Source organism: Trematomus bernacchii, unplaced genomic scaffold (genome assembly GCF_902827165.1).
Source record: "Trematomus bernacchii unplaced genomic scaffold, fTreBer1.1, whole genome shotgun sequence".
Classification (NCBI taxonomy): domain Eukaryota; kingdom Metazoa; phylum Chordata; class Actinopteri; order Perciformes; family Nototheniidae; genus Trematomus; species Trematomus bernacchii.
Genome location: NW_022988066.1, coordinates 6,634,852 through 6,654,117, shown reverse-complemented (window position 1 = coordinate 6,654,117; position 19,266 = coordinate 6,634,852). Strand labels below are relative to the sequence as shown.

Sequence of the window (19,266 nt, the reverse complement as noted above, 5' to 3'; positions counted from 1 at the left end):
GCATTCAGTTTTCCTGGTGGATTAATGGTTAGTTTATTAATAATAAAACATCATTATTTTTTATTGCACAAATTGTGATCACATACAACTTTTAGATGGTTTTAACAATCAGATACAATTTATTGATTAAGAATATTTTGATCTGCATATATACAGTATGTATTATGGACGAATACAGTAACAAAATGAACTATTAGCTATCAGCTATTAAAAGAAAAATACATCAGTGGAAGAACAGGCATTATTACACTTTAAAATTCAATTAAAGACACAAGAATACTTTTTTCAAACGGTTACTTTAATAACCTTAGTAAAATTCTGAAACATTTTACATTAGATTGTGCTACAAGAACAGAAACAACGGTCTTAACTTTCCATATCTGAAAGAAACGACACAAATGTATTTATGGAACTCATACCTCTCATAGTAAAAAAAAAAGTACTGTGTTCAGTGCTCACGTACTACTGTAACATGGGGCACTTTTGCAGCACCTCCATCGCAGAGCTGTACTGGAGGACGTTGTCATAGAAACGAGTGAGCTGCTCTCGCATTCCCTTGACCCCCCTCCCTCTCATGCTCTGGTACTTCATGGAGAGCAGCTTGGAGCACAGGTAGTGCAGCCACAGCACGTTGGAGTGGGGGTGGTAGTTACTCCAGTTGTTTCTGAGACAAATAGAGTACAAACAAATCAGTGACACAACAACGCTGAGGTGTTAAACACTCAAATAAACCCAATCATCCACAAGATGGATGAAATCAAAATGACAAATTCAGAACATGAGTCTGGTAGATGGATATGTGTTTAAACAGACCAGCTGTTTCCAGTGTCTATTAAATCAGCTTCAAGTAAACAAATAAATACGAAAGAGGTAGTTCTTGTTATCCATGCAGAGACAGTAAGCATTTTTGTCAAATGTCAAACCATTCCACAATGGACAACCAAATAAATATCAGACTGGATGGCTCATAGAGAACTCATATCCTCTCATACAAATGATCGATGTTTGTTGAAATCCACCTCATTAAGAGTCTTTAACAGTAAAGTTCTCAGTGGTCAAACTTCTGAAGTAATCCACGAGTTCTATTTTTGGACGACAAAGTCAAATCAATAAGAAATCCAATGCTTGCTCTGTTATCCTTATCCTTTCTTAATACATGTATGCGTATGTACAGTATATAGTAAGATGACTCTTTACAGCACATAGAAACTCCAGTTACATGTCACACTGGTGTTTCTGAGTTTAGCAAGGACACATTCAAACACTGACCCATTCTCCTGTCTCATTAGTCTGTAGATCTCAAACTGGTAATCTCCCTGGCCCATGAAGAGTTCCTCATCGTTCGAGATATCGCAGGAGACCGTCAGACCATCTGGAGGGAACAAAACATATGCCTCTTATTACTCATCGTGTTTTTAGATAAACATTTTGTGCAAGAAGGAGGGAATAAAATACTGACCGATTTCTAGTCTGGAGAGAGAGTAGTCAATGATGCGGACCAACACCCCTTTGGTTTCCAGAGAGTGGGCTGCTCCGTTCAGCAGGAAGCTCCCGCTCTTCTCCTTGGTTATTTGGACCAGCACGTTGCCCCAGTGGAGGTCCCTGCAGTGAGGAGCACAGGGGGGTAAAGTTGCTGTAACAGGACACCAACACACCATCGATCACACTGACACCACATACACACCCAACTGCGTCACTGCGGCGGCTTAAAAACACAATGTGTGCCACATTTCCCATCTGATGTGAAGTTAAGCAGATTAAGAACCTACTATGTACAGCTAAACACACGTTTTCAGGAATTCATTGTGCTGCTCATTGGAGTCTTATCAGTTTTGTTTAATTGCTTTATATATCTATAAAAAAACAAAAGTCCATAAGTCCATCATGCGCAGTGTCTTTATGGCAACTACAGCAGAACATTTATTAATCATCAGTCGAAAATATTCAGTTAACCTTTAAGCTCCTCAAATAAAATAAATATATGTTGTTTTTGTTAAGTACATTGACAATATGCTTCTTCTTTTTTTTCTGTGATCGATATTTTAAATTTTTAAATATACATTTATATTTTTATCTTTATATCCAGTGTCTTGTCCTGCTCGGCTTGATTCATGCAGACTATCACAGATACTATGATTTGTGATTTGTTTGTGTGTGCGTGTACTGTACCTGTGTTCAAAGTGTAGCTCCTGCTCAGCCACAGCCAAGGCAGCGGTCACCTGATGAAGGATGCCCTTTGCCACGCACAAAGACGACAGCTTGACGACATAAGAAAGGCCCGAATTAGGGAAAGCGCGTTTACTTCAACACCACAACTAAACCATTTATAGGAAAATAGTTAAACATTTTCCACCCAAATTAATCAACTGCCACACATGTCGTTTACATGCTCAGCTTCTTTTTAATCTTTCAGCATTATCTCCAGCACATAGTAGACTGACATCATGGTGTAAAAACTCAATTCAAGGGAGTACTGTGCAGTCTTTTCCTTATTTTTTAAGCACATCTTTACAGCATCTGTGCAAGTATTATGAGCTCTATCTCGAGTGATGACAGAAGAGTGTAGTGGGTTATGCTGAAGTTAAAGTTATGTGAAGTTCTGTAATTAACGAGCAGACAGACTCAACGGCAATACTTCAAAAATAATTCCAGGGAAGATGAAACAAAATGGCACTTGGATTTGTAAAACAACTGTCTAAGTTTGCTAGCTTCAGCATTTTCAGAGTGAATGAGATGCTTTGAGCCGTCACTGACATCATTGATAAATGCTGAACATCACTGCAGAACAGGGCCCTGCACAGATGGGAGGTAATAAGCAGTCTTCATTATGACGTGGTGTGATTACCATTCCATTGCTGTTCTCCAGGTCGGTGCCTCCAAACTCAAACTCAAAGATGATGAATAACTGATCCTTTTCAAAGAAATCTGAGCATGGAGAAAAACAACAGAGACTCAATGAGGGAAACAAACAGGTAGCCTGGCCTAAAGCACATAGCTTTTTATCCCCTTAAAAGGAATATTTAACACAAAAATATATCTCTGTTTTTATTATTCTTTGTTTACTGAAGAAGCACGCAAAAAAAACGTTTTCTTAAAGAATTCAATGTAACACAGGGTGAGTAAATGATAAAGAAATTGTCTTTTTGGGGTCAAGTATTCCTTTAAAGGCAGATCTTGTACAAAAAAAAAAAAGCATTCAACTTCTATCTCCCAACCTTACAGACATGTTGAAAAATGGTAACAGGCTTTGTTCTCACTGACCTGGTCTGTCGTTCTCAGAGCCTTTATTCTCGTCGAAGGTGTCCCAAGCATTCATGAAATCTGGAGGGTAGCAGCCTTGAACGCAGTGGAGACTGAAAGAGAACAAATTGGGTCACATCACCACTGAAACCTACTGAGACGCTAACGGTCAAAAAGACTAAGACCAGAGAGTTGCTTACTCGTTGAGTCCGATAAATCCGTGAGTTTTGTTCTGCTGCTTGTCTTTTAGGCTGCTCAGATCCCTTAAAAAAAAAAAAGCACACAATGCTGTTCAGCTGAATCACGGCAAATGGAGTAATGTGATGGGCAGTGTCATGTACCACTTACTTTGAGATAATAATCTCATGGAGAATCTCTCCGTATGTCTTCTGGTCCTCTCTATTTACCTTCTCACTGCCCTCTACTGGAATGATCTGTCAAGACAAGAGCCACTGTTTACTTCAGAATACCCCCACAAACACACATACTGTATATTTCATTGAATATGTATTATATTTTTCACTATGGGGTTTCTTAATTAAAGCAAATTGCATCGAGCATGTTTTGTTTTTTAAAGGTCACCTATTATGCAAAATCCACTTTTTCATGTCTTTTAAACATAAACATGTGTCCCCTCTGTGTAAAGAGATTCGGAAAGTTTCAGGAAAAAAGATTCTCTCACTTTTTGTCCTGATCCATTTATATAAAAACTGAAAATGAGCTGATCAGATTTTGGCCACTTTATGATGTCATAACGATTTTTTGGCTTGTGTAACCATTAGCCAATCACCAACCAAGGTAACACCCCCCACCTTATCACCTGAATCTCCTCCTCGAGCACCATTGTGTTCTTTTTAACCAAATATCTCACAGAGGGGCGTGGGGAGTGGCACCTTATTTTCATCTAAAGTAACAGACACTTTTGAAACAGGGCTGAAACAGAAGGGGTTATGGGATGCTACAATGCATGATCTGTTTGGTATTTGGAGCCAAACACTTCAGAGACATGTTTTTATATATCCGAGACCTATAATATATTCAAATCAAATCAAGGTTTATTTATAAAGCACATTTAAAAGCGATTTTTGGTCGGGCCAAAGTGCTGTACATGTAATAACTATAATCACATAAAAACACATTTCTATAAATCACAATAAATTACAACAGATATTTAAAAGATATTGATGAAAAACAGTATAATAGGGGACCTTTAAATATAACATAAGTAATAATAGTATGTGTGATGGAAACTTCTGAAGCAATGGAGACGAAACTCAGGGAGACACGAGGAGAGCAGGGACTTTGATGGCAAACACTGACGGTTTATTTGGAGCTTCGGCCGGAGAATTCACAAGACATGTGCTGTGCCGCGAGTTGACACAGAGGATGCCACAAAGTAACCAAATATGCAATCAAATATTTTAAACTCAAGGTACACTCAATGGCATATTCCCCTTTGGAGCTTTTAACCTTTTTCCACAGCCTTCTTAAGCAAATGACAATGTCACTATGTTAACTTCAAGTGCTTGTTATCTGGTGACCAAAAGTCCCTATTTAGTTTGTGTTAAAAAAAGTGAGCAAGTTTTTATTCACCGATGACAGCTATGAAATACGGTATAGAAAAAGCTGGTTAGTGAACCTTGATTTTAAAATATGATGTCATTAGTATTTCTGACCAATGGGGAAGTCCCCTTCTTTAAACATACTGCCTACTAAAGATTTCATGTGTTTTATCACATTGTTAGATCTTAAAGGAAACCTATCATGCTATATTTAAATGATATATTGTTGGGCCATACCTATATAAGGTATATTTATACGTTTCTGTTTTCAAAATACCAAACAGATCATGCATTTTAGCCATGCCTCATTTCGCTCTATGTGCTGTTTGCTGTCTACGGGTCTGATTCTGCTGACCACGCCCCCCTGCAGGAGAGGAGAGACGTGATCTGATCAGCTGCTGGGCTGTCAGAAGAGGGGGAGAAAAAGAGATCTCCGTCCTCGTGTTTTATTATATAGAGTCGTTATTGATTTGTTTTAAAGCTCAATAAATAACAAAGAAGACCTTTGACCGGCACTTTTCTAATTTTGTCCGGAAGATTTCAACTTTAACGGACATCTTGACCGGCGAAACAAACTGAAACTCTGCCGCACGGTTTCCTCGTTCCTTGGAAGAGGCGGAGAGGTGGGTGTTTGTCATCTGCTGGTGGACTAACCGGAGAGAATTACAGTGCTTGCCTCGACGGGGAGGGATTGCATTGCAGCGGGAGCAAACGCTTGCCTCGGGGAGGGAGAAAGAAAGCCACAGCGGAGAATAAACAGAAGGGTAACCATGGTAACCAAGTCTTCTTTGTTGCTTTTGAGGCAGACTACAGCGCCACTTACAGGCCTGGCATATGTACTACAGCGTCTCCAGCGCTTTCGAACGGCAATGGCCGTGGCTGTCTCCTCCTGATTGGTGGAGTTGGCCCAATAGCCGTAGCGCCACCGTCCTGACGTCAGGACAGTGTTCAAATCTGGATCAGTTTTTATCAGATCCGTTGCAGCCCCTTTTTTAGAGATTTGGGTATGGAGGAAAATAGAGAGGGTCGTGTTTTCTGACACTTGGTGAGTTCCCTGGAACACCGGGGACACATATTCATGTATAAAAGACGTACAAAAGTGCATTTTGCATGATAGGTCCCGTTTAAACAACACATCGTATAACACAAAAACACACGTACTTTGAGTGCAACTTTGTCCCCTAAGGCGTTGGTGGTGGAGAAGACCTCCCCGAAGGTCCCCTCTCCTATCTTCACACACTGTTTCATACGTTGAGGGAGTATACACTCCTCCCAGGGCAGAGCGCGGGGCTGGTCACACTCAGCATACACCTTCTCTGCATCTGACAGATCAGCATCCTCACACACAAGCTGGGAAATGAACAGGAAGGAGGACGTGTCAAACATTTCCTATCAGTCAAACAACAAGCATGTAGAAAGTAAGCAGTGCAAAATAGAAAATCATAACTCTTTCAAGGCTGGAGATGTGTACTGTACCGGAGAATCGCAGCTCTGCAGCTGTGACCGGAGGTGTTTGGGAAACGGTGTTCGAAAGGGAGTAGCAAAGAGGTCCTTGCTTAAATCTGCAGCGCCCACACTTGATTCCGAAAGGCGTAAACTGCCCAGAGTATGTTTTACTGAGTAGAGGGAAGGAGGAAGAAAAGGCAAGGGAAATTAAAAAAGACACTGGAAAATGGGAAATTTAACAAACTGTATTTATAAATTCACACAGAGAAAGCAGACTACTCATACTTTCAGGAGGATCCTTGCTTTTCTTTTTTTAAGTTGGAACATGTTGAAGTGTGCACACTAAATATTGATCAGATGCAAACTAGGCATGAGTCAAAATACCTAATCAAGTTGTATTGTTGTAAAGCATGGCCTACTGTATCTTATTGCAGTAAGTGATTCATATATTTAGTGAGCATATTGACCTAGTCTGGCTCGTTGAAAACATCTGTGCATCTTTGCTCAGCTGACTCTGACCTTCGAAAAATCGTAGTGGAAACTTTTAAGTAATCCAGAAAAAGCTTGAAAATGCCATTAATCAAGATGAATCAAAAGCCCAACATGTATGATCTTACCCTTTCATTAATTCTGCCTCCTCTCATTAGTGTCTGGCCGCTTTAAATTACATTTTTATGTCAATAGAAATGCACTTTAACACAGGGGTATCTCCTCTTGCACTTTATGTAGCTCTTGTATCTTCTCTTGCACTTTATATGTCGTAGCTGCTACATTGTACTGCCATGTGGTAAATACTTGTGTATGCTGCTCATGCTCTTTTTGCATATCAAGTATTTATTTTTGCTATGTATATAAATGTCATGTTCTTAAATGTTGTATGTGAGGGACTACGGATGGAAATTAGCTCAAAGCTAAAATCCGGCATATTTACACTCGACACATTATTTGTTTAAAGTGTTCATTAATGTGCACTGTCCCTGTTCAAATAAACGATTAAAGGAAATGAAATAGAACAGAGCAATCGAGGGACAAAAATAACTTTAAGGTGTGTGTGTCATACCCATGCCCTTGCGATGAACAGAGAGGGCAGCTTTGAGTCGGCTCCAGGTGTGTGTGTTGGGTGTTAGGTCAGCCAACAGATACGAGAGGTTAAGCTTTGCCTCTCTCACCGGGGTGAAGAAATTCATGTTGTTTCCAGACGGCTCCTACACACAGGATAGATATCACAGTTTGTCAATGACGCCACAGCTCCACCTGTCTACATTTTTGAAAACCTTCCTAATAATACATATTTATTAATTGTTGGGTGGGTTGTAGTCAAAACAAAAAATTACACATTATAAACAAAAATCCAAGTTTTTTTCTGTGATGATGTACACGATGTCAGGTTTTAGAAAGTTGAACAACAGCGCAACAAGTATAGGTACAATAGGCTATAAATTGAACATTTCTCACTGTGCTTCTGAAAGTCTTTGTGTGCCGCTAAATGAAATGACTCCTAAGTAAAAAGCATAGAGTCAACCTAATGTTTCTGCAGTACAGTGCTGTGTTTGTGTGTTATTCTCACCCCTGATTTTTTGTGTTGTGTGGACATCAGCTCGTTGAAGCTGCAGTCCACCGTTGTGTTTCCAGACGCCTGTGCAGTGCTGCCTCTGACCTTCTGTTTGCTGGAGCCGCCTTTGTTCTTCCAGCGACTCACACTCAGACCGCTGACACATGCCTTCCTTGTCGTCCCAGGTCGGTCCATGCTCTTCCTTTTCTTTTCTTTAGGAGCCAGAGACATCATTTTTCCTTTGGGGACATTCTTTAAGATCTTGTCCTGAGAGCTAGTTGAGCACAATGTTCCCCTCTTTTTTACATTGGCTTTCCAGGCAGAAATGTCTTTATTACAATGTTTAGTGTCACTTTCAGACCCCGCATTCTGTGGCTGGTCATCACTGTTCAAGTCTGCCACAACTGTGGGTGATTTATGCATTGTGTCTTTGAGCTGCAGACATTCTCTTAGTTGTGATCTAGTCCATCTCTTTACCTTGACATTGCCGCTAAGACATCGCTCCTTAAGGACTGTTACGATCAGTGCTGCTTTTTCTTCTGCTTCTCTGTCATTAGAATGTGTCTGATCTACTGGGCCGCTGTTGTTTATTGAATGTCTAACAGACGCCACCCCTCCCTCAGGGATTTCTCCTGAACCTTCTGGGTCCTTAATGTCAAATGTTTTGTCATTTCCAGACTTGTTTGCATCTGACCTTCTGACTGAAACTGTGACTTTCTTATTAACACATTCATCCTTTATGTGGTTGGCTGGTAATTGTGTTTCCATGATAAACTCAACACTGCTGTTGTTGTCGTGGGTCGACTCAACTTCTAGAACTGACGCAAGCTTCTCCATGGATGTCTGAGTGGATGAGAGCTCAGCTGATGGAGAACTGATAGAGCTTTGACTGTCAGTTCCTGAAGATGCAGATACTAAGAGATGAAATGATGGTACTAAAGACTGTGAGGGGTCCACAGGTTGACAGCCATCCACGGATGATGGATGTTCACTTGTTAGGAGACTGTGGGCTATGCTTGTATCTGCCAAACCGGATGAGAAGGTTGTTTTACCGCATAGCAGAGAAATAGTGAGGTTGCCAAATCTTTCCAAGTACACGGTGCAGCGCTCTGTCAAACATTGCTCCTTCAGAGCATCGATCATAAACTCTAACCCTTCTGCTGCTGATACAAATTGATTGCCGTCATCGGTAGAAAGCTGAATTAGACTTGGTAATTCCCCAAAATCTTTTTTCTTTATGTCTTCACTGGGCTTTTTGGCTCCCTCACCACAGCTGCTTCCTTTGCTCTCCACAAGCAAATCATCAGAAAGTTCTTCATGGTGATCCAGGTCTGCTTTTTGTTCACATAGACTTGACTTTGGCTTCTCCTCCAAATGAAGCCCAAGGGATGGTGAAGAACATGGTGGGGAGAAGGGCCGCCCTGGTGAAGCCAAGTCTTCTTGGAATGTGACACCTACACCACTAACTGAAAGGAATGGAAGGGTGGAAGATTGATCGGTGACTGACAGGGGTTCACGGTGTGGCCGTTTGATGAAGGATCCTGCTGAGGGTGTGGAGCAGAAGATGGGTTTCCTGGGGCAGGCTGCGAGGCTGTGCTCCGTTGACTCATTCAGGGATACCTCCTGGAACGGGTTGGGGGAAAAGCTGGCAGGCGCTGCAACATTCACAGAGTTCTCCGCAAATGACGGAAGGACCCTCCTCCTAGCAGGCCGGAAAATCCTACCAGGAGTAGTAAACTCCTTTGAAGAGTTGAGTATATTAGTGAAAGTTGCTTCAGGTTTTTTGGGTGTGGTGGCAGGGGCACATCTGCAGCGGGTTTCACGGCGGGTTACAAAGCGGCTCACAGAAGGAAGATTACCACTAAAAAAAAGAAGAAAGAAAAAGTTTTACTGGAACATTTATACCCAGATTTGCTTGACATGGAGACAGTGGGCTGAATGTTTTTGTTAAGGGTCTGAGTGTGTAATGAGATATTGTTTTTAAAAAAAACCTTGAGCTGAGAGTTACATAATAATGTGTTATAATATTGAATATGTTTTTATGTAATTGACGTGACATACATGTATTTATATGGGCAAATGAACATGTTGCAAATGTATTGATATTGATATCATTGAAAAAAAAAGGAAATACTTGGGACACCAAGCGCTCATTCAAACTGAAAACAGCAAGTACGAGCATTAGTTAGCAGACACTTAGATCAATGTACTTAAATGGAAGGCAATGTCTAAAGTCTTCTCGCAGAAACTGCTCTAGTAACATAAAAAAAAGAACCAGAAGCTCTGATCATGCAGAAAATCCTTGTTTGTACAGACCTGGTTTTCTTGACCTGTTGAGCGGGCCGAGGACACGGAGAAGAGGGTGTGCTGATGTTCTCTTCTTCATCATTGCTGGTGTCTTCCAGACATAATAACAACAGGGCTTTTGTCTTGGCAATACGGACTGCTCTCCCACTGACAACAAAAAAGATTAAAACCAACCAATGAGCAAGGGAGGATGAGGAGCAAAAGAAAGCATGTCATTGAAAAAAAACAATAAGACGATCAAACGATGCAAAGAAACTCAAGGATAATATGTTGAATTAACAAATATTTCTTTACAGTTAACTTATCATAAATGTATATTAATGTAAAATATTAATATTACTGCATTGCAAGACTAGTTTTTTTTTCTCCACACACCTGGTTGTCTTGCTCTTCTGAGAACGCTGAGGACACGGGATATTCTCCTCATTAAAGCTCCTCTCAGTCAGACATTTCTTAGTTGTTTTTTTTGCACAAGTCCGCTCTCTACGAACAGCAACACTAGTCTTCTTCTCTCTATGACAAGAAAAAACAGATGAACATGTTAGTTGAAACAATAGCCCAGGGCTTCTCAAGCTCCGGACCGAACTGCAAATCAATCTGGACCGAACCCTGTGTCCCATTATAAAAAAAAAAAAAAAAAAAAAAAAAAAATAATAATAATAATTTCTGATTCTGATGTAAATTAAAGTGGACCTATTATGCTATATTGGAAAAATATATTGTAGGGCCATACCTATACAAAACATGTCTGTGAAGTTTTTTGCTTAAAATACCAAACAGTTCACCCATTGTAGCCATGCCTCATACTGCTCAAACCCCTCTTTTGAAGCCCTGTTATGCCCCTTTCACACCAACGCAACTCCGGTTCAAGCTCCGTGCTAGAGCTTTTCTGGTTCAGAACCGGTTCTTCGGTTTAGCGCCAGCTCTTTTCACACCGCTCAGAGCCCGACTGGTGCTGCCGCTGCTGCGTCATGACGTCACAGTTTACGTCGCTGAGTTTCTCCCCAACGCCGGAGCTCACCTCACAACAACAACGGGCCGGGGACTGCGTTGCTTTTAATCATACGAAGCCAGATTAAATTAAATAACGACTTCTCCAACCTTATACTTTTCTCCAGAGTGCCGTGGTTCATTGTTTATTAATGTGTTTCAGCGGCATTTACCGACCGCTGCAGTGCTGGCCGGCTGCTCTTCCACGAGTGTATTCTCCCGTTAGCTCCGGGTTAGCTCACACGGCTCTAAAGTATTCACTGTCTGACTGTCACACAAGCAGCTGATACATATCCCCAGTTCCCCTTAAGTGAATGTGTGTCAGTCTGAATTGACGCTGTTTGGTGTCAGTCTGAATTGACGCTGTTTGGCATCACAACGCTGTTATGAAAGTTTCTCTGGTATAACATGGGTGATGTTAGCATAGCAACCGAAGCTAAACTGACTACTTGCTAAGCAGTTTTCTACAGGCACTTTTTACCGACGTATTTTTCATTATGATTCTACTTGTGATAGTCGGACATGACAACCTGTGCAGCCCATGTATTGATTCTATCCGATAGCTGCTATAATAACAAACAAAACGTCTGCCTGCTCTCCACAATGATCAATAACAGCGAACGGATGGTCAAAGTAAGGTACAAATAAACAGAATCACACGAAGCCTGGTTAGTGTTGCCTGACTTTATAAAGTGTGTTTTTTTAACAAGTGTGTGGTTGCGTTCTAGTCACTTTGCTCAGCACTACTGCTTGTTACAACTTTTATTTGCCGTACTCGCCTTAAGTGTTAGCTCAGGTTAATCTCGCCCCCCTCCGACGTAAGCGTGACGTATGCGGTTCTTGCTTCTAGACGGACAACTTTTTGGTGCTCGAAACGAACCGGATTCCGGAGCTATGACGCTGCTCCGCTGCGGTGTGAACAGGAAAACCCGGTGCTTTTCAAGCACCAGCACCGAACCGGCCCTGAAACACCGTTGGTGTGAAAGGGGTATTAGAGAAACACGGATTTTGGGTCCTTAGCTTGAGAAAAAAAAATCAAAGATTATTTCTGAAACGGTATGGAGCTCAAATGCTTTTTCTCTTGCGGGTTTATCACAAGGCGAGTTCCTTTTTTTATTTCCTGCTTTTTAAAACACATGTGCTCTACAGTACAGGTTAGCTCTGAGTGTTAGCGAGGCTTGCTAATGTAAACAAAGACGAGATTACGTCCAAAACACGTCGGGCATTGTTTCTGATAGCAATTTTCTGTGGGTCCGCTGCCGATTTGACGTCAGATCAGCAGCAAATCTGTATCCGCTCGTTGTACCTCCGTTTTTAAAAGATTTGGGTACGGAGGAAAAGAGAGAGGGTTTTATTTTCTGACGCTGTGTGAGTTCCCTGACGCACCGGGGACACATATTTATGTATAAAAGACATCACAAAGTGCATTTTGCATGATAGGTCCCCTTTAATGTATATTTTCTTGTGTCTGACGCGTTGTGGCTGTTACTGGCATTGATCCGGACCATTGACCTTGTATAAAATTCACAAGTGGACCTTTAACAAAAAAGTTTGAGTACCCCTGCAATAGCCCATGAGTATGAGCCTTGTGTATTTCAGTAGCCAACTTGTTTCTACAAAATGAAATATGCCATGTGTGTTTCTTCGTGTCTACTAACATACTACTCAGATATCAGATAAACATTTAAAAAAAGGATTACTTAAATGTTGTAAGTAAGTGACTGAGCTGCACATTTTTAAGTACTTGTCAATACTCTATGATGGGCAAGCTTATGTCTGGACTGTCACTTAGTGTAATGTGTGTACTATAGTTTTGTTTGATTTATAAGCTGACTGACTATTTGCCATGTGTGATAAGCAAAGTAATCAACCATTATGATATATTGGTCATGCTAGTGTTAGTCATTAAAGAATAACAGTATTCACAGAGGTGGGAAGTAACTAAGTAGATGTACTCAATTACTGTACTTAAGTACAATTTGAAGATACTTGTACTTTAGTTGAGCATTAAAATGTTATGCTACTTTGTAATTGTACTCCACTACAATTCAGAGGTAAATCATGTAATTGTACTCCACTACATGTATGTTGTACCTTTAGTTACATTACAGATTTGGATTAATAATATGAAATATAATCAACCCTTAAAATCAGACTTTAGTTACACCTGGAATAAATTCACAAGCTACCCTGCGGTATAGTCATTACAACTAGCTGCACCTTTACCAGCTTAATGGCACTTTAATCCATCAGTAATTATAATCAAGACATAAAATATATATCATTCTAATATGGGCCGATCTGCATAATGAGTACTTTTGGTACTTTAAGCATATTGTTATGCTAATACATTTTGAAATGTTAGTTGAGTAACCTTTGGAATGCAGGACTTAGCATTCCTACACTCTGGTAACAGAGTATTCTAATTTCCTACACTCTGTACTCAAGTACAAGATCTGAGTACTTCTCCCACCTCTGAGTATTTAACTGAATAAAGTTTCTCCATTAGATCGTCGACATGAACATAACGTCACCTGTTCCTCGGAGGTTTTGAGGGTTCAGCGACGAAGCTGTCCCCGTCTGTTGAGCGTGTGCTGTCGAAGTCCCTCTTTCGGTTATCCGGTAAGATCCAGGCGGACTTCATTCGCCTCTCCTTACCGTATGTCTTCATAAAAACCGGCTTTGTTGGATTCATTTACGATTATAGATATTAACGAAACTTAAGTGATATTAACGGGCAAAGGAGTGTTCAAATCATAGACTGTATTTTTCAAATGCACTAGTCGTTGCCGACCCACCGTTAACTGTAGCCAGATAGCTCGACCTTTTGTTTAACTGTGCTTATTCTATCAAGGCCCAGATACAATTTATCAACAGTGATCGATGAAACTTATAGAAAATACATAAAGTCAGATGTTTCTACCCGTCTCCATGATTGGTAGCTATTGTCTATTTTTGTATGTCGTTCATTATTATCCCGAATGTATCAATGTATCTTCTGATGGACCCGCTTCTTATTCAAACTGCCAGTCACCGATGATTGGTCAACAGTCGGTGATGATGTCATCAGAGCGCCACCTGGCGAATTGGAGTAGTTACAACCATAGATATATATATAAACCATAAACACAAGTATGCATGTGTTTATATATATCTATGGTTACAACTCCGATATGATGGATTTGAATAAAGTATTTATTTATTTAAATGTATAATATTAACAACCATACATTAGAAAGCATAAAAAAAACAGAAAATTATAAATCTATTCTAAAAGGAACAGAAAATGCAGGCAATATGCTCTAAGACGACACAGTAATACATTTTAAAGGAAACCTATCATGCTATATTTAAATTATATATTGTAGGGCCATACCTATATAAGGTATATTTATACGTTTCTGTTTTCAAAATACCAAACAGATCATGCATTTTAGCCATGCCTCATTTCGCTCTATTTGCTGTTCTCCAGCCCTGTTTTTGCAGGGGGCTGATTCTGTGAGCTGCAGCTGACCACGCCCCCCTGCAGGAGAGGGGAGCGTGCTCTGATCAAGTCAGAAGAGGGGGAGAAAAATAGATCTCCGTCCTCCGTGTTTTATTATATTATTATATAGAGTCGTTATTCATTTGTTTTGAAGCTCAATAAATAACAAAGAAGACCTTTGACCGGCACTTTTCTAATTTTGTCCGGAAGATTTAAACTTTAACGGACATCTTGACCGGCGAAAGAAAACCTAACTGAAACTCTACCGCACGGTCCCCTCGTTCCTTGGAAGAGGTGGAGAGGTGGGTGTTTGTCATCTGCTGGTGGACTAACCGGAGAGAATTACAGAGCATCTTACCAAAGCATCTCTTATGTTTACATTACATGTATGTGAATTGTGAACACATTTTAAGCATTTGTCTGAAGTTGCAACATTTTGCATTGCAAAATATCTTTATAGAGATGAATTTGCTGTACACTTTAAAGACGGTATAATTATAATCAATAATAATAATAATAATGATCAATTATAAAATGAACACTAAGTGGAAACCACATGTAAACATTATGTCCTTACAGGCGTAATAAACAATGCAGTAAATAAGTCTAACCACCAGGTGTCCCCATTTTATTAGACTGTAGGCTACTGCTTAGTCAATGGGCCAGTTCAGAGCCGTATGGCGCTGGGCCAGTTATCCTAATAAATCAATGGTGCATCAGAAAAGATACAAAGATAACTTTGACACCATTATTCATGTTTATTAGCCCCATGAGGTTGTTATGTAAACTATTTTAGCTTATATAACAGGGTTAAACAATAATCGCAAAGAAGAGCTAGAAAAATATGGTCATTAGTTTGAGAGGTATCCTGCTGAAGTAAACTGAAGTGATTGACAAGTCATTTGACCGCCTTGCAGGGGTAACCAAAGTCACATGGATTTATCTAAAGACGTCAAATGTCTGTTACAGTTTCAAGACATATTTCACTCAATGTATTGACCAAAACATATATTTTGTTATGTGTTGTTTACATGATAGCTGCTTGTGTCTTCTTAATGTTCCACCTTGCACATTATGTGAGACCTCTGGGCCTGCAGTCCCAGAACGTTTAAACAATAATTACTTTGTGGTTTTGCACTTGTAGACCATTCATTACAAATTATTTAAAGCTATACAATGTTGCCATTTCTTTCAAAGTAATGTGGCTTATGATTTTATTTAATCCCTTTTTCTACCTTCAAGGCACCACTTGCTTCTCAATCATTTTTGCTATAAAAGATCAACTTGCAGTGACTTGAAAGCTGCTCAAATATAATCCAATTGCCCATTTTATATGAAACTCTAGAATGGACAGTAATACAATGCTTCATGCTATAAAAGTGTTTAATGATGCAAATCTGTTTTCAGTAAGGAGAGGCAGAACAATCCCTTTTCTCTGTTTATTTACAAGAATACACAATGCATTATTTAAATGATTCACTTAGGCCTTGCGCATGGTTTGTTTCTTTCTTTCTTTTCTAGTTTTTATCAATGCTGATCTAACAAAGCATATCCGTTTGAGAAAAAACAAACAAACAATACATGTGCTAAGTGTGCAATATCCCTAAACGCTATTTTACTTATCCTTTGTCAAGACATTAAAATAGCTGTGAATGCTTCCAAACATTGCCATACAGTACGTGGTGGCTTTGCTCATATGAAGGTTGATTTGTTATTCATAAACCTATCAACAATACAGCAGACAGAAGTCAGCTTGCTCATAATTATTACTAGAGGGAGGAAATTGGGTCATAACGAATCCTTACAAATGAATTATAATGTTTATTTGTCTATATATATTTTTTTAAACATATCTACTGTGTTCATTTTATCTTGATTGCCAGAAAACAGCATCAGCCTCTTGATTTCATATAACCTGGTTTAGGTTGAAGTAGACTATTGTTTATTGATTTCTAACCTATCTGCTAGGCCTTTTTCGGCTAATATGTGTTTATAATATATATAACTCATCTGAATACTGGTCCTGTTACTTATGGCGTGCATTGGAAATAATAAAGTTGTATATGACTACATTTTAATCACCATCCACATATTAGACCATGTTTAAAATGTGTTTTATTGGGGAAAAACCTCCAAAGCATAGAGAAAATATAAACATGGCAAATGTCCTACAAAAGTCTATAATTACCCTTTCTATGTTATACGAAATAAAATTCAGTAGCACCACTGTAAAGACATGACATTACATTAGGCAGCAGCAGGCAGTTAAGGGGGTTATCACAGAGGAGCGTTTGCTTCCGGAGCAGCGTCCCCCGGTTCCCCCTGTCGGAAAACAGCGGCATCTGGGAGGGAGGAGAAAAGGAACAAGCCGAGGAAAACGGAGAGGAGGAGAAAACAGACAGGAGCGCAGCGAGGAGGACGTGAACTCACCGTAGAGGAGGTGAGTGATGTGGTATGCCGAGAATGTTCGCTTGAATACGGAGAGTTGTGGCCGTTATCGTCTTCCTCGCCGATACATTTGAGTGGAAACGTGAGTTAACTTTCCATATTCTTGTAGACGACGCATTGCTTTGGCATCTGAGGGCCCGCAGTGTTGCAAATAAGTCGGGTATGGTGGGGGAGAGGAGACCGGGAGGCTGCGGCGGCAGATGAGGCATTTATGCGAGCCAGCGTGTGTTTCTTTTGAGTTTATTGTTGGATATGTTGTTAATTAATATTCCACGTAGTGTCAGGGAATGCAACGGTTGTTTCTGAGAAGAGCCGTTGTCGCGGAGCAACCGTCCGTTGATCACCGCTACTTACAAGGTTAGCTAACTACGACTCTGCTGCTATGTTGGGGGGGATTTAATGGGGAAATAATTTGAAAATCGATACAACAGAGCCGTTTTACATGTATGAAACCCTTATATAGTCTTTAGTTGAAGCTCACGACTCCAACACTCTGTTTATGGAGAGGGCCTTTCTGCAGGTAAGCTAAGTGGTTGGTAAACTGACTACTAACAGGCAATTCATTTAGAAGTTAACACGACTAAAGGTAAATTCACTTTATATCCTGCAACACCTTTATACCTTTTAACTCTATGGTTGTCAATGCAGGAAGTATTCATTAATGCTATTAGTTAAATATAAATGTCATACATTAAGCCTATTCACACTTCCAATTATGCTGGTGCTTGCTCCTCTTATATATTTTAGCCAGCATTGCATTTTAGCGTAATTTCTTCATCCAGCATTTACCCTGACATTTCTTCAGAAATGGCCTTTCAAGTTGGATTGCTATTTATAGCAAGGCTTTTAACCAGACGCTCTATGGTTTTTTGTATTGCTCATCAATGTCTCATGGAATAAATGTATGTATTTTGTACTCTTCAAAATATATTGGACATGTATTGGAAGATATTTATCTTGCACCATTTTAAATACAGAATGCCCTCAACACATTGTACCTAACAATATGTCTGAGGCAGTTAAAGAGAAAAGGTTTAATTTTAAGTGAATTTTAGAACAAAGCCTGCAATTAACATATTAAAGTAAAACATGTGAACTAAAATGTTTGACTCATAGTGACTACAAAGCTCAAATAAAACATAGGTTATACTTATGGTATTTATTCCATTAGAACTATGAAGTCCTTTTTATATTTTGAGAAGGAGCAAATGCTCCATCAACAAACATTTATCAATAAACAAAATCAATGGACTCTCATCGTTAACATGGTTTCAGTTCTGGAGGCCTGACAGGTCACTTTATGCCTTCCTTTGGCTCTCCTGACTCCTGGCTGTTCTCTGTGTCTTGTCCCCTGCAGGTCTTTGTGTTAAGCAACAATTTAAGTAATAAAGAGGTTCATTGTGACAGAAGCAAGCATAAAGGAGGGTATTCTCTTGACTTGCGAAGTTGCGCATATTACGTGGAAAAGTCTGACTATAGGCCGTGCATGCCCCCCAGGGATGAGGCTTGTGTTGGTGCATGGTGCTGGCTGTACGCAGCTAATCGTTTCCAGCCTTGCTCGGCTATTTTCTGCCAGGCCCTGGAGATAATATGCCTGTTTGTTTTATAAAAACATGGAGCCACTTAATGGCTTGTTTATGTCGTGTAATTACGGGAATCTAGAGAATGATTTCAATAACTTTCCTGTTTTAGAAAGTAGGGAGGGCAGAGACAGTGTACAGATATATTATGATTGAGGACTTAAAGGGACTATGAGCTATTGTTGACTTTTCTTTAAAAAAATCGTTCTCTCCAGGTGAATGCTGATTAACTTTCACAAGGACTGGACATGTTGGGTAGTAAGAAGAACTGGTGGTAGTATACTACGTGTGTCTCTGAAGCAACACTGACGTTGTTGATGACAACATGAATTAGCATGCTTTCTGTATGCTGTTCAGGGCGTGCACCACTGAGGTTTCTCTCCCTACCTGTCTCTTGTTTTGCATCGCATTTGCAAACATGCTTTCTAAGTGTACAATTAGGTGGTGTGTACAAAATGCGTGCTTGTCAAAAAGCATAACAAATTAAACCTTTTTAGGATAATTTACCATTTAGTGTACACATTGTTATAGTAAACAGCTGAGAGTCACTATTTTAGGCCGTGGTTGCATTTTTAAAAGCTTCACACTCTCTTTGGTTTGCTGAAAGTATTAGCGTTAACCACTAGAATGAAAGTGTCACTGACTGAACCATCAGAG

General features: G+C 39.9%; 2 protein-coding genes across 6 annotated transcripts in view; one reads left to right on the top strand and one right to left on the bottom strand.

Moving 5' to 3' along the window:
- Positions 1-23: 23 nt before the first annotated feature.
- Positions 24-14,132, bottom strand: haspin (histone H3 associated protein kinase). Its single transcript, XM_034120459.1, has 15 exons — positions 13,632-14,132; positions 10,483-10,620; positions 10,117-10,254; positions 7,816-9,661; positions 7,309-7,453; positions 6,279-6,418; positions 5,964-6,152; positions 3,589-3,674; positions 3,441-3,503; positions 3,262-3,353; positions 2,846-2,925; positions 2,170-2,258; positions 1,460-1,602; positions 1,270-1,372; positions 24-664 (listed from the first exon to the last, which is right to left on the bottom strand). Exons 1-15 carry the CDS (start codon positions 13,790-13,792, stop codon positions 463-465), a joined length of 3,615 nt encoding a protein of 1,204 aa, XP_033976350.1. The 5' UTR covers positions 13,793-14,132; the 3' UTR covers positions 24-462.
- A 2,784-nt stretch (positions 14,133-16,916) lies between these two features.
- LOC117474585 (amyloid-beta A4 precursor protein-binding family B member 2-like) overlaps positions 16,917-19,266 on the top strand; it is a 44,542-nt gene continuing 42,192 nt past the window's right edge. For 4 of the 5 annotated variants that reach the window (XM_034120458.1, XM_034120456.1, XM_034120457.1 and 1 more), the window contains exon 1: positions 16,917-17,021. The gene's annotated coding sequence lies outside the window, so the exon portion shown is untranslated. Of the gene's footprint in view, positions 17,112-19,266 lie in introns of all 5 variants that reach the window. The other variant, XM_034120455.1, reaches the window with a different exon arrangement.